The sequence below is a fragment of the Odontomachus brunneus genome, unplaced genomic scaffold (assembly GCF_010583005.1).
Source record: "Odontomachus brunneus isolate Ranch 3 - 2012 unplaced genomic scaffold, Obru_v1 Obru_scaffold_114, whole genome shotgun sequence".
Taxonomy (NCBI): Eukaryota; Metazoa; Arthropoda; class Insecta; order Hymenoptera; family Formicidae; genus Odontomachus; species Odontomachus brunneus.
In genome coordinates, this window is record NW_022639564.1 from 1 (window position 1) to 14634 (window position 14634).

General features: G+C 43.8%; 1 protein-coding gene across 2 annotated transcripts in view; it reads right to left on the reverse strand.

The window, feature by feature from the left end:
- Positions 1-6: 6 nt before the first annotated feature.
- The window catches only part of LOC116849386 (furin-like protease 2), a 474332-nt gene continuing 459704 nt past the window's right edge, over positions 7-14634 (reverse strand). For both annotated transcript variants that reach the window (XM_032826505.1, XM_032826504.1), the window contains exon 3: positions 7-1692. In XM_032826505.1, the coding sequence (XP_032682396.1) occupies positions 1486-1692 (207 nt within the window). In that variant the 3' untranslated portion in view covers positions 7-1485. The remainder of the gene's footprint in view (positions 1693-14634) is intronic.

Below are 14634 nucleotides of genomic sequence, written 5' to 3' on the forward strand. Positions count from 1 at the left end.
CAGAACTGCAAAAAAAATGGCACATTTTGAAATATGGTGTGCCAAGTTCGCAAAAGTAACAAATAGAATATTGTGTTATACCAGAATAATATTTATAGTCAACAAATAGAATATTGTGTTGTACCAGAATAATATTTTTTTTTACAGAGATTTTTGCTTTTAATTTCGTTTTTAATCTTCTCAGGTTTACTGGCATATGTGTGTACGTTTGGATACGTTCATTATTTTTTTCTAATTTCAAAATTGTCGACACACAAGCATATAATGAACATTACTATGAATAAATATTCGTCACAAAATTCTAAGAGAGAAATCTTATCATATGTATATATGCGTGTATGTGTGTGTATGCTTGATAGTTTCCACTTAAAAGTAAAATTTTCTTCTTCAGATTTCTCAAAAAAAAACTCGTCCCTGAAGAAGTTAATTAATGTAGGAACCGAACTGATTAATGTTTCCGACTTGATATCTCGCGTAGGGAACTACTTTTGCGCGTGTGGCACATTTTGATAATGTAAGACCAAAAGCGTGTATTCGATCGAGCTGTTACAATTACCGAATATATATATATACAGTTTCAGTTTTGTAGTATAAATATATTCCAGTCGCGCGGTACAGCATATTATTGATATATCATTACTGTTGCATTATTCGGCAAAAATTATCTCCGCATTGTCGCCCGCTTGCGCTTGCCGAGTGTACCTTTTGTTATTTCGCGCTTGCCACATTAATCTGACGAGTAATTTTCCTCCAAAATCAGTTCTTTGATTTCGACTTTCAAAACTTTCTGGACGCGAAGTGAGAGGCATGCTCTCGTGAACGCTGTGTACGTCCGATAATACTGCTCGACAAATTTCGATTGTTTTTGCCATACAAGTGCAAATAGTCCGAGCCGCTAAACAGGAATTTATTGTCCAAATTTGGCTATTACAGTTTTATAACATCACAGTTTCGGAAAAATTAGGTGAAAGAGGCAAAATTAACGATTTAGAGGGATTTCGTGTTGCAGTAACGACAGAAATAATTTTTCTTAAATTTTATCAATGACGTGAAAATATAAACTCTAAATTTGTGCTTGAGTTTGTTGTAAAGTGTGCAAAGTTGTTTATATTTATATAATATAATCAGGAAATATTAAATAAAAGCAAAAAGAAAATATAGAAATTTCGTTTTAATATTGATGAAAAAAAAAAAAGAAAAAGAATTCCTGTCACGCTGCTACAACATCATGAAATCCCTTAAAATCCTTTTCGATCCTTGTTACATTTTGCTCGAAACTGTGATGGGTAGTGTCGAAATAGTGTCGAACAGTGTAATTAGTATCTACACTGAGGGAAAAATTATTTTAAAATCAACAAATATTTCTCTCTCTCTCTCTTTGATGAGTAACATATTTATTTAAATCTAAATTCTCTTTATTTAAACCAAATATTGTTTACTTAAATCAAGTAAACAATATTTGATTTAAATAAAGAGAACTTAGATTTAAATAAATATGTTACCCGTCAAAAAAATATTTGTTGATTTTAAGATAATTTTTCCCTCAGTGTAGCACAATGAGAAAATGAGAAAGCGTCGATTACTTACCCGCGGCTCATCCTTCAGCGCCTTGTGATGCGTCTCGCTGATGGTGAGGGACCTCTTGTGCAGTCGCTTGTGGGAGAAGAGGTAATAATTCTTGAGCGCGCCGATCTGCAACCGAAAAATAAACCGTTCTTATTGCCTCGGCTTGTGCGGTCGGGGAAGCGAGGTGCCGCAGGGTCGTAGACGTAAACACGAGAAGGCAAGAGCGCGGGTTAGTTCGCAAGTTTTCCTTTTCGCGACCCTTTCGATAGCGTTTCGATGGTCTTGTGACTCAATATCGTTTCGACTGAAGTTCGCCAGTAACTTCCGAAGTGCCGTTCTTAAAGTGCATGACGAAGACAGAAAGAAAAGGAGAGAGAGAGGGAGAGAGAGAGAGAAAGAGAGAGAGAATCCGCTAAATCCACGTCCACATTTATCGCTGTGTTTTCCGCAGACTGACAAATGTTATCTGACTGACTGACGAAATCGCTGACACTTTGATCGTGACAGATGACATCATCATCATCGTGAACTGCCAGAAGTGATTCTTTTCAGTAAAACGTCCAGAGTCGAGATTTTCACCCTACTTTCGACCTTAATGTTTTATTTAACGACTACTTTGATACTCCGAAGCTTATATGAACCTCTTTTGATTCTAGTTAACCTATTAGCTTTGCCAGCAGGTTCTCTATAGAATCTACAAGTGGCATTTTGTGCATTTTCTGCCACTTAGAGACGTTAAGGAGAACTTCAGTTTCCGTGTGCATTAAACATACGTTGATCGTTCAAAGTATACAGATATTAGAAAGTTCAAGTCCAAAGTAGAGCTGAAATTTTGACACGAGCATAGTCTACTACTTGAAACTTGTCTTAAGTGAGATACTCAAATTCTGAAATTCAGAATTATCGTCGAAATTTTGATTCTATTTTCGACCTCAATATCCCATTTAACGTCTACCTTAATGCTCTGAAGCCTATATGACTCTCTTTTAATTCTATTTAATCTACCAGCTTTGTCAAGATGTTCTCTTTATAATCCACAAATGACATTCTGTGTGTTTTTTGAGGCGTTAAGAAGAACTCCAGCTACCATATGCATTAAACATACATTGATCACTCAGAGTATACAGATATTAGTAAGTTCAGATCGAAAATAGAGTTGAAATTTCGAGATCGACATTTTGATAATCCTCTCACCGGGACTCAATGCGCAAATTCGCACAATAATGCGTTTAACATGGATTTGTGTAAATAACATTTCGGGTGTCAATCGCGGCTTTTAGCGGTCGGTTTTTTAGCGGCAGCTTGTCGATTGCATCACAACGTCAAAGGTGTGTTTTCGTATTTAGCGATCTCCGCTAGAACATTAATGAACGACATGCACGCGCTACGATGCTGGCTACCAATTTTGGAAGTTTAACGTGATCCATTAGGGATAATTGGCAGCTTATTGGACGCTGGGTGATTATAATTGTATCTATATGTACATAGCACGCGCCGCGGGAACGGCGACGTTTCGCTTTTGCGGTCGATGGAAATGATTGTCGATAATTCTGGGCGCAGCGAGAGAGTGCACGCTCCAATAGCGCGACGCATAACCGGAATAACTAACAAACCATTACGATCAACGATCTGATACGTTCTTGGCGCTCTGATTCGATTACTCTTTTCACATTTCTTTAAAACCACCATCAGAACAGTCAAATTTATAGCGGCAGGATCTCGTATATTTAAGTTAAAAAGCGGGAAGATATCGTTCATTTAAGGTAAAAGTACTAATGTTGGCACACATCAATGTAATCTTGTACAATGTTATTGTTTTGTTTTTAAATGTGAGTATCCAAACTTGCAACTTAGGATATATGTTTACATTTAATATATGTATATATATTTTTTTATGTTGAAAGTTAAATTAAAGAAATAAGTTAAAAACAATAAGGATTGGGTACGTGTGTCCAGTTGCTTTTACCTTATTAATTGTAACATTCTATCGTCTGATATAATATAAGAGAGACAACGTTATTTAAATTCCGGAGTGTGTGACGTCAGATATGCGTTACCCGCATAGAAATTACTCAAGAATTTCCCAGAAGCGCGGCACAGATTCCAATCGGAATGCCCACAATTGTCCCGAAATGGTTATCCTATCGCGATACAAACTCGGAATTTCTTATTAATTTAATCTCACTAATTTAATCTTGTTCATTCTCTGTCTGGAACGGCAAGGAAAATCCTAATTAGATCCCACGATATTTTCTATGTGAGCATTCCGGTGTACCTCCACGCACGAGAGACGAAATCGTGCGGGCGCGGCTCTGTCGAAATGGCGGTTCTCGTCGACAAACTTCTCTTAACAGGAACGCTAAAAATCAGACGAAACTGTGTCGCAAAGGCTACCCGGAGAAACGAGGAAGTGCAGGAACACTTGCCGAAGGCGTTTTTGCGCCGCCGGTGCGTTACACGTGTCGCCTACTTGAAATTCCTCCACGGCGCCTTCCACGAGCCGCGGTGGAATTGAGGAGCAGCCCGCGAGGAACTCGGACCTCCAAGAAAAAAAAGAGGAGGGAAGGAAAAATAGATAAGAAACAAAACAAAGAGGGGCTAAAAAAGCGCGCGCTTTATTTCGCCATCGCCCCGAATTTTCGCGGCGAGCTCGAGACAACTACTTCGGGCTTTCTCGAGGATGTAAGTAGCCGAAGAGTAGCGAAGTGCATCGCCCGCTTCTCTCAATCTCGAGTTATCTTTCGCGCGAAGGAGAATTACTCGCCCCAGTTCTCTCGCTTCGGCTATTTTTATCTCTTCAGGAACAACGATATATGTCGTGCGAGTTTATTTTACCTGAAAAACCGTTAACCCCTCTTCCCCCCTCCTCCTCTTCTTCATCTTTCTCCCCGCGATAAAGTAAAATTCAGGATACCACCACGGTGTCGCGCTTCTCCATGGTAATATCGTATTCTGAATTCTCTTTAGGCAGAATTTTCGATACGATCTCAGCGATTAATATTAATTTCCCCACTGATTTTGAATAGCCTTAACGCAGTTTCGTTTAACGGAATGGAATTTAATTTAATGGGATTTTATTCTGACAAACGCGTATTCACCCTTTCATCTCGTGAAAGGCTCGACAGCGAGCGCAATCTCACCCGTTGCGGTCGCGATCAGGAATATTCCAGTCATTTCAGCGGGTATATATCGGCCCTCGATCGCAAAGGAGTTAAGGCGAATCGATCCCCGCCGAACTTATCAAAAGCACCATTTACCTAACAGAGTGAGGAACGGGGATCCTATCCGCGACGGAGGAGAACGGAAAGGTTAAATTGTACGTATCGTCGAAGCTGCCATCACCATCAGCCGGCGTACATTTCCAGCGGATCGTACGAGCGGCGTTCTTCTATCGCTAACCAAGAGCGATAGAGACACGTGCATACAGGGTGTCTTCGCGGAAAAACTTCTCGAATACAGGATGAATCCTGATCGAGGGGAAAGCTCGATAAAATTCGGTCGAATTAGACTAGACAAAGAGGGAAAAGATGCAGCGTAAGAACATCGCGAATTGTTCGACACCTTCGCGCAGGTGTAGGCAATACGAGAGCAATCGAAGGATCTCGCTCGCGGGGCTGCCCTGTTTCGGGCCACCCCGTACAGACGAAAGGGAGACGAGGGGTGGGACGCGAGACTATCGCTAGCCCGGGATATCCCGCGAGCCGTGATGGAGCATGCTTCGTCGGTTTCACTACAGGCGCCGCAACTCGGCCCGGCACGATGCCGGAAGATCCGTTCGCATATTTCCGTATTCCGCCGGCAATTTTACGTGCAACTTGCACGCTCCGCCCGAAGACGCAAATTTCACGGCGGGTCAAGGCCCTCGCCCGAGGGCTTCCTTCTTCGTAGCGCGGTCCGACGGCGTCCGCCCAAAATTCCCGGTCGACCATGCGGAATTTTGATAATACTCCGGTGCACGCGATTATTTCGCGAGTCTGGTAACCGAGGCGTCGTCGCCCAGCTATGTTAACCCTAAACTCGCCGATATATCCTGTGAACGGGGCTTCCTGTGTTCAGCCTCGCGCATCGCAAACTGCAGCAGGCCGTCGCGCATCGCAAACTGGCTCGTAATTGAAAAGTTTTGCACGACGGCCGAGCAACGGTGCGAGATGATGCGAGCCGATTTCGGGAGAGGTGTGTAAATGTAATTTGCGCAAATCTCTCTCGAGCAAGGAACGCTACCAGCGTTGCACGAGTGTGACGGCGATCATCTTTCTTTACACATATGAAAAAAAAAGATTGCAATGCAAATTAAGATTGCATGTCATCTTACGTTTTTCGTACGGCTGGACTACTGTACTGACATTTTGTAGTATCAGTTATATAAAGTAGTAAATTCAACGATATCCATCTGGTATATAATGCAAAAAAGACTTTTCTAGTAGTTACAATAATTTTATTGAAATTAAATAAATTTATTAAAATTAATTTATAGAATTAAAAAGATAGAATTTAGAAAGATATTTAAATCAAAATCGAATTTGTTTTTAGTAGTAGAAAGTCGAACGTATGTAACATTTTGAAATAAATATATAACAGGATGTTCCATCTTCGCAAAGTTTTCCTTAATCATCTATAATTAATATCTCGATTATTATTGCGGATATCGCAAAACGATATGGGACTTTTATATTCACGTCAATCCGTTCTACGTTCCTGCAAACATTGCGAAGACGAGATACTGAATAATAATTTCGGTCACAATTGGGTACGGTCCAAGATCACCAAAAAAAGTTTTGTTATAATTTTCACTGCGATATTTTTTCCGCGTAAATAAGTTTGTTTTAAATTAACAAAAAATGCAATAAAGGACGATAAGAGTCGGTTACAAGTTTAATCAATTTAAATTTAATTAATATAAATTTATTAAACTGTACAGATATAAATTATTTAATTATCGAAACGTTTCGCGATCGTATATTGCGATCACACTTGGCTGCTTGATTTTAATCAAAGAGTCTCGCGCAGTTTTTCTCATTTTTACTTGAAGTTTATTTTACACAATTCTTCGTAAAAATTATGGAAGGTGGTCTCTGCGGGGAACTTTCTGCGAACAAGCCATGGTAGCGGACGTGTTAAGAACTCTCACATTCGTAACAGAGTAAGCACAAGCGAGGGGAGAATTCAGCGAAACAGCGACCTATCCCGCCGCTTCTTTAGCCGTTCGAGTGCCAAGGTGTGCATCGCACCGCTTCACACGCGGAAAATGCCAACGAGTGCTATCGCCCTTCTTTTGTTTCGTACGAGACGATCTCTAGCAAGCGCGCGACGGCACTCTTTTGCTTCGTACACGAAAAATGCTGACAAGCGCCCTTGTTTCGTGCAAAATGTTCAGCGAGCGTTATCGCGCTTCCTTCTCTTGTTTTGCTTCATAATCTAAAGTTATTAATCGCATCAAATTATTACTTGGACCGGCTGTAGAACGGCGTAGACATATATTTTTTTTTTAGTGAAGTTGAGAACGCTTCAAGTTGTCACAAACAAGTGTGAATTCACTTGTGAACGTCCTCACATAAAAATTTTCAAACATATGAACCAACAGAACGAGAATGCTATGCGCGAGAGTCTGAACTATCTCGACTAAACACGCTGTCTCTTCTTACATCTCTGTCTCCATTTTCTCCCTTTGAATTTTCCTGTCGATCGAATGGCCGGGTTCTTTCCGTTCTGTGCACGCGAGGAGAACAACGGGACGACGCGGATGCGAGGTCACGTCGTCGCGACTAAAAATGACATAGCGACGAACTTCGACGCGATCCTTCGCTCTATTGCCGCGGAGACTCGCGGAAGCAGAAGCAGAAGTAGTAGTAGTAGAAGAAGAAGGAAAAGGAGAAGAAGGAGAAAAAGAAGAGAGGAGAGTTTCGCGTCGCGCGTTTGTTACCGGTCGCATGAGCGATAGCTCTCCCCGACCTGCTTCTCGGCTCTGTGTCATCCGCTCCATTAACGCCTTACTTCCAGTTTCCAGCAAGGGGTGAAAGACGAAGTGAAGGAGGAGGAAGAAGAGAAGGAGAGGAGAACGCGGCGGCGCAATAAAGCGGGGAAAGGCGAGCGGGACGAATTGGACTGATTTGCTTCCGGCGCGATTAGCGTGGAAACTCCGCGCGAATCTTCGAGCTGCCTTTGTAGCACCCCATTGTGAGCAAATTCGGCCAACTTCAAGTAACTCAGCGCGAACAGCTGCAGGCGACGTTAGTTAAAGCTCCTGCGCGACCTGCGACGGTCGTTCGATGGCATCGATACCGTTTCCCGATACGAACAGGCACGACGCGTAATACGTTATTACGCGGACAAAACTAGAGGTTGCACGAACTTAAGAAAGAGTGACAAGGAAAAGTGAAGAGAAGTGGCGCGGTCTGGGTAAGCGTTGTGAACTATTGAGGAAAGTTCCCGATTGGAGAATCGCTTAATTATTCTCTACGCAGGAAGAATACACATTATAGTTTTGTTCTTTTCGTGTAAATTCTTTTCAATTTTACTGTTTTTTGATAATGCAGAAACAGATTATCAATCAAACCTGTCTGTTAAGGAAGAAAGTAAATTTTGCTAAAAAATCTTTTTAATGGCGCATTTCATTTTCTAAGATATAAATAACACGTATAAAATAAAAGAATGGTCGATCATATTCGGAATATTTCTGCGATATTCATAAAACATTCCTCCAGATTACAGGTATATTTCTCCGTGTAAAAAACGTCTACGTTTAAATTTCGTATAGTTGTCTGGATCCCTGTTATTCAGATTTCTAGTCGTTATTCTAAGTTCACTGTTCGGATTTTCCATTCTAATACGGTTCTGTATCTCTCGCGACACATTCTGATATCTCGTCTAGATTTCCATTGTGTTCTATAGGGAGAACAGAACAGAGTCTGAGCAGAAATATCCTCGTACGCGCGGGGACTGGCACGTTTGCGACGGGAACAAGCGCAGGGCGAGCGATAATCGCGCGCGACAAGTGATTATAATCACTTGTACGTGTAGACGCGAACGAGAGTAACGATTCTCGACAGCGCTCTCTGTAGGGAGCGGACTTTATCGCACCTCAAATACGGCGCGGCGAAAACTTCGATAGACGTGCGGGAGTAAATCAGCCGGCGCTAAACGATGGCGAAGCTCCTTCGACAATGACCAACGCTCCTTCGACCGTGGGACCGTGCATCACTCGCGACGTTACAAGCGAAATCCTCGATCCCCGTCGACCTTCGCGCCCCTCGCGAAATCCCCTAAATCTTCCCGGTGGCTTTTCGGTGGCGGCGGCGGCGGCGGCGGCGATGCCGCTGCGTTTCCGTTCGCGTTTCGACGCGCCGGTAATCCCGATGGGAGATCGCTCGTCGCGGCAGCTGTGCGCAGGTAGGTAGCTCGCTAGGTAGCTAAAAAGTCGAGAAAATGGATAAGGGCGGCAAGGTGCAGGAAGCAGCAACGACGGCGAAGGCGGCGGCGAAGGTGGGAACTGGTATAGAACGGAGCACAATACGGCAGCAATTTATTAATACTCTGGGACTCGTAGCACCCTCTGGAGCAAACGGCGAAATAGATATGCCAAGCGAGCGGGGTCCCGTTACAGGTCTGAACAGAAGTGTCGGGACAATGCGTCCTCGCGCACGAGCTGCGGCGCAATCTGCGAGAAAATTGTGGCATGACCCGGCGCAAGGAGACGTTCGTTTTACGTACGACGTTGCGGAGCATTCATTTTCACTTCGTTCGAATGGTGTTTCGCTCGTAAACGGAATTCCCACATGACGGTTGCTTCTTTCTTGAATTGCGCGTTGAGCTATTTGTCTTCTTTTTCTCCGCCTCTCCTTCTCTCTCTTTCTTCTCTCATTTCTTTCTTTTGTATCTATTTTTTTATTTTTAGTTTGTTGGTGCTCCCTCTTTGCCGACCTGGATAGCCTTTGGTTGGGAATTGGGTAGGAGTAGAATTTGCTTCTGTTTTAATTTGTTTTTTTTTTCAACTGCTTTCGTCTTGCGTTAGTTCTTTATGTCTTAGCTAAATGTAACCTTGCAATTACTACTTCTGTTAAAATTAACTGCATGTACTGGGACGATCATAAACATTGGCTATTATTAGCTATATAATTATTGTATGTACCTTAATTTATGTGTTGTACCTTATTGTCTAATTATTGTATACCTTAAGGGATTTTCACTTAAAAATTTGAAATTTTTCTCTCTCTCTCGTCGCGTCTGAGTAAAGTTTCGTCCGAGACATGAGGCTCGCTTCAATCATATTCTTCAATTAATTTGGTGATTCGGGCCGCGAGGGTCTACTTCCGGATTGTTTCGCCGCGGCAAACTGCAGGCAGGGTCGCGAGTTGCGGAGCCGCCGGCAGGAAGGGAGTTTGGCGCCATATAAGCGTTCCGAACAACGTAACTACGCTATAGATAGCGGGAGTTGGTGGCAGGGTAGTTCGAGGAGGGCTGGGGGCCACTAAATCAAACCGCTGAAGAATGTCTTGGGGTGACCTGCGGGTTATCGTCAGCTATATACGCGGGACCGCCGGTCCCTTCCCAATACACGGAACGACATTCCCGACGGGTCTCAGACGCAGTCTTGCGACTTGTCATCGAGAGCAACTTAAGACTGAGCATTGTCGGCGATGGGAATGCGATGGGATTGAAATAGACAATCTTCAATTTCTCATGCGACTTGTGAGCGCGACCGCGAGCGGTCTGCACGGAGAGAATTTTTTGTAGTGAAAATTAATATAAAATTAATATAAAATATAGAAATGAATTGACATTCTGCAGCAATTGACTGTCCTTTGATTTCATGTCAATTATATTTCTAATACGCGTTATTAAAAAAATAAACCGTCCTTATAAATATTTCAAATGCCCTGAAAAGTATGAAATAATTTTGCATCAATATTCTAATGATATATTCTAATGATATTGGGAGATATTATGCCAATAATCATATCTTTTTTAAATTATTTATCTCCTAATATCATTAGAATATTAGAGTAAATTGTAGGTACACAGAAATATTGATTTGAAATTATTTTATCGTTTTTAAGGTTTTTGAGGTTCTTGAAGGCAATTTTAGTTTCCTACTTTTTAATTATTCGCTAAAAGTTAGTTTTTTAAGTCGGTTGAAGATAAAAGTTTCATCTTATATCTCCAGATACGTATCCGGATTTTCAAGAAAGTAATGGAATTATCCAATTTCCAGATAACCTAGGCAAATCCGGGTAATGACACTAAGAAGCATATAGGTGAACAAATTGCAAAAAGTCTTATCTTAATATCTCTAAAGATTCTCGAATTATAAGGGACATACAAGCATACATACATACAGAGCAAACCGGGAACCTGCTATTTTAGAAGTCGCTGAAAAAGTTTCTGTGTTTCTAGCAAAATTTTTTGTGTTTTTTAGCAAGTAGAACTGATTGGCAATTGATGCCTGTGCGACTGAAATCACAGCAAAATTAAAAAAAATTTATATGAAAACAGAGAAAGAAAACTCATTCTCACATTCTCTCCGTGTAGAAGAGATGGGAAAGGCTTTCTTCTTCTTCTTCTTCTCCTCCTTTTCCTTCTACTCCTCCTCGTCTGGAGAGGTCCCGGTGAGTAACTACCAGAGCGAAGCACGGTCGTTCCGCTCGCGCGGATCAAATCGCCAAATTATTCCGCAATTATTCTGCTTACGCCGTCCATTTGTTTCCCCGCCGAGAACTTGGCGATTCATCTCGCCCTCTCCTTCCCCCAAGTTATGCATTTAAGGGTACATTGGGAAAGTCAGTCCAGCTCTCCGCCGTGAAAGAGTTCGCGACGGAAAAAGCCACTCCATTTTTCCGTCTCGACGCCGAGAGCTGCGCGAATCGCCCAGTCATACCTGCCGTCACGGTCGCAACGTGCACACACACACACACACACACACACACCACACACACACACACACACACACACACACACACATACGTACGCACGCATACGTGCGCGCGGAAACCAGTCGCGATCGCTAACAACCCGGCGATGGAATATCGCGCAAATTGCATCGCCGGCGCATTCGCGGCGCGTGCGGCGTCCCGTTCACTTCGACGCTCACGTCGCCTGTTCGCGGGAATATCCCGTGCGCCACGCCGCAAAATCCTCGGTCGTGGATCGGCTTCCGTTACGTAATGCCGACCACGTACCACCGATATCGTCGGCGCGATCCCCTATTCAGCGCGACCGCCCTCGACGTACTCCCGCGTGTGTATGTGGATGTGCGGGCATACGTATGTGTGCGTTTGGGGACGGTGTGCGTAGGAGGTGCGGCGAGTACAGCGCCGATAAAATTGCCCCTCATATTCGGCGGATATACTTAATCATCCCTCGTAGCCGCCCTTAAACATCGGCCGATGGTGGATAAATTTGCGAGTGACATTTACGGTGCGTGAAACAGTGCGGTGCAACGCGCCCGAAATAGCCGCGGATACACTGAATCGATGCGTGTGCGCAGTTTAACGATATTATTTTTAAATGTGTTGATGTTTGGCGGTTAATAATGCACGGACAAATGATTGACGGAAAGCGTGGAAATCGCGTTGAAATAAAAGAGAAACAAAAATTCACGCTTGGGAAATGAGGTGGAAAGCACGCGCGCTTGTGTACGTGTTTCGATATTGCGCGATATTGCTGTTTCGCGCTACTGATTATTTGCCAATCGTACATGCAAATGCGAATTGGTAATGAGTACGCTACTGACAGTCTGACATTTAACAGCCAGAGAGAGAGAGAGAGAGAGAGAGAGAGAGAGAGAGAGAGAGAGAGGGAGAGGGAGAGGGAGAGGGAAAGGAGAGGAACGAGAAAGGAAGGAAGAGAAAGGGATGACGGAGACCGGAAGTGCGAGAGACAGAGAGGAGACGCGGGAGACCGCGTTCAACTACCCACCTACGGGGTGAAGGACGGCTCGTTTGCTCCGGTCTCTGCCACCCCCGCGAGCCAACTACCCCCGCTGTCGACCATCTCTTTTTCCAGCGTTTCTTCCGCCGCCTCCGCTTGCCTCTCGCCGTGGTCACGCTCGTCTCCCTCGCTCCTACGTATGAAAGCATCCCTCTCTCTTCCTCCCCCCATCCGCTCCTCTTACGCCGTGTTTCTTTCTCTCTCTCCGCGGAGGAAAACAAATTCACCGTGGAGGGTGCGCTTTCTCCCTTCCCTTCCCTTCCCTACCTCGCGTCCTTCCACCGTCCTCCCAGCAGTCGTCCTCGCTTGTGCGGCGCTTTGAATGTAACTAATTAGTAACTACGTTCAGCGTGACGTAATAAGCAGACGGCTTCTGCCGGCGAGCTCGCCGCGGCGTGCAGCGCGCTCGTTATCGTTTTATTTCGAACTTTTCATCCTCTCCCTCCGGCTGCCATCGTTCGCCTGCAGCCCCCGTTCGCCATCGTTCGCACCGACGACGACGACGACGACAACGACAACTGCATCCCCGTGCTTCTTTCGCTCTTACCGCCTGCCTCTTTCTCCGCCACCCTTGGCTTTCTACCAACCCCGCTTTTTTTTGCAACGCCCTCACCGGGGGCTGAAAAGAATTCGATGCTAGCCGCCCGAGACGAGACCGCAACAGTCGCGCAAAACCATATCTCGGCTTACGCGCAGGTTTTTCCTGGCTTATTCGGATTCCGCGTACGTGAATTAGACGAGAAAAAAATAGCTAAGTTCGAAAACAATTGCGCGGGAGTAAATCCCCGCACCGAATATACACTCTATGTATGTATGTACGTATGTATGTATGTATCCCCGCGGGACTTTTCACCGCGCAGAAGATGAATAGAAAAACCTGACGTAATGCAACGTCCGAAAGTCCGTGCAAAGAGAGTCCGTTCGAGTCCAATTTATCGTCCCGTAATTCACTATCGTTAATGCAGTTTTTCGTCGGCACATTATTCCGCACTGATTAACCCTTTAAGTATCACTGGTACCAATAGGGACCACTTAAGATCGGGTAATTGAAACCTTATAAATGTGCTGTTTAGAGTATTTTTGACAATATTTCATTAAAAAAAAGTTACTAGAATATCCCATGAATTATGCGCCTTAAAGGGTTCATTCCACACCAACCGTAAAACAGTAATTTTGTATCAATATTTGATATGAAAAGAGTACATAAAACGTGAGTCTTTACTGAAAATAACAATCCGCTGGGTGAAGCCGTCCGGGTGTTTACTCGAAAAACGATCTCATACGATGCGAGAAATGCTCGTGACTCGACGATGCACATGGAGCTTCGGAGCGGCTTCAATTTTCGCGTATTTCGCCGAAGTTTGCCCGCGAACTCCCCGGATCGCGGCGACCTGGGTCGTCGTACAAGCCACGGGACGGATATGTAACTTTGGCCGCGATTAAAACTGCGCGAGCTGCCGCGGCGCGAATATCTCCCGTGATCGACGGTACGAGCGGGAGTTTCGCAAATACGGGTTGTTCCGACCAATCGGCCATACCGCCGGGAATACACCGTCATGAAGAGGCGATAATTAATTGCATACCCGCGCTATCGATTATTTATATTGCGCGAAGTATAACGTGGAACGAATGCGGGGCACGCGGTTCAAATTCGTGTCCTTCTCTCACGTCGACTCTCGTATTCCCACTTTTCGCCAATCACTAGAGACGCGTGCGCTCGGAAATTGACATATATTCGACTCATTATCACTATGACGTCCCCATTTTTCATCCCCCGTGTGACTTTAATTTGTACATTCCACGAATCGCCGACACAGACGATTGACGAGTGAAATTTTTTCTTCAAATAAATATAATTTCGTCCATAGCGGAATCCTCTTGTATACGCTCTCTCAAGAGAATTATTTTAAAATCAAGAGAAAATTATTTCGAACGCAATATACGTAAAGTTAAAGGAATCTCGTCCTTTACCTACAGTACAAGTCTTGTTCTTGTAATAAAGATTTTTTTTTGCAAGAGGGCATTCTATCTCAAGTGAACGTATTCTTCTTAATTCAAAAGGAGAGAAAGAGAAAAAATTAGAATAATATCTTTCCAAGTACATGTAAAGGCAGCAACTTTACTCGTCAATTTGTAAAAGTTGCG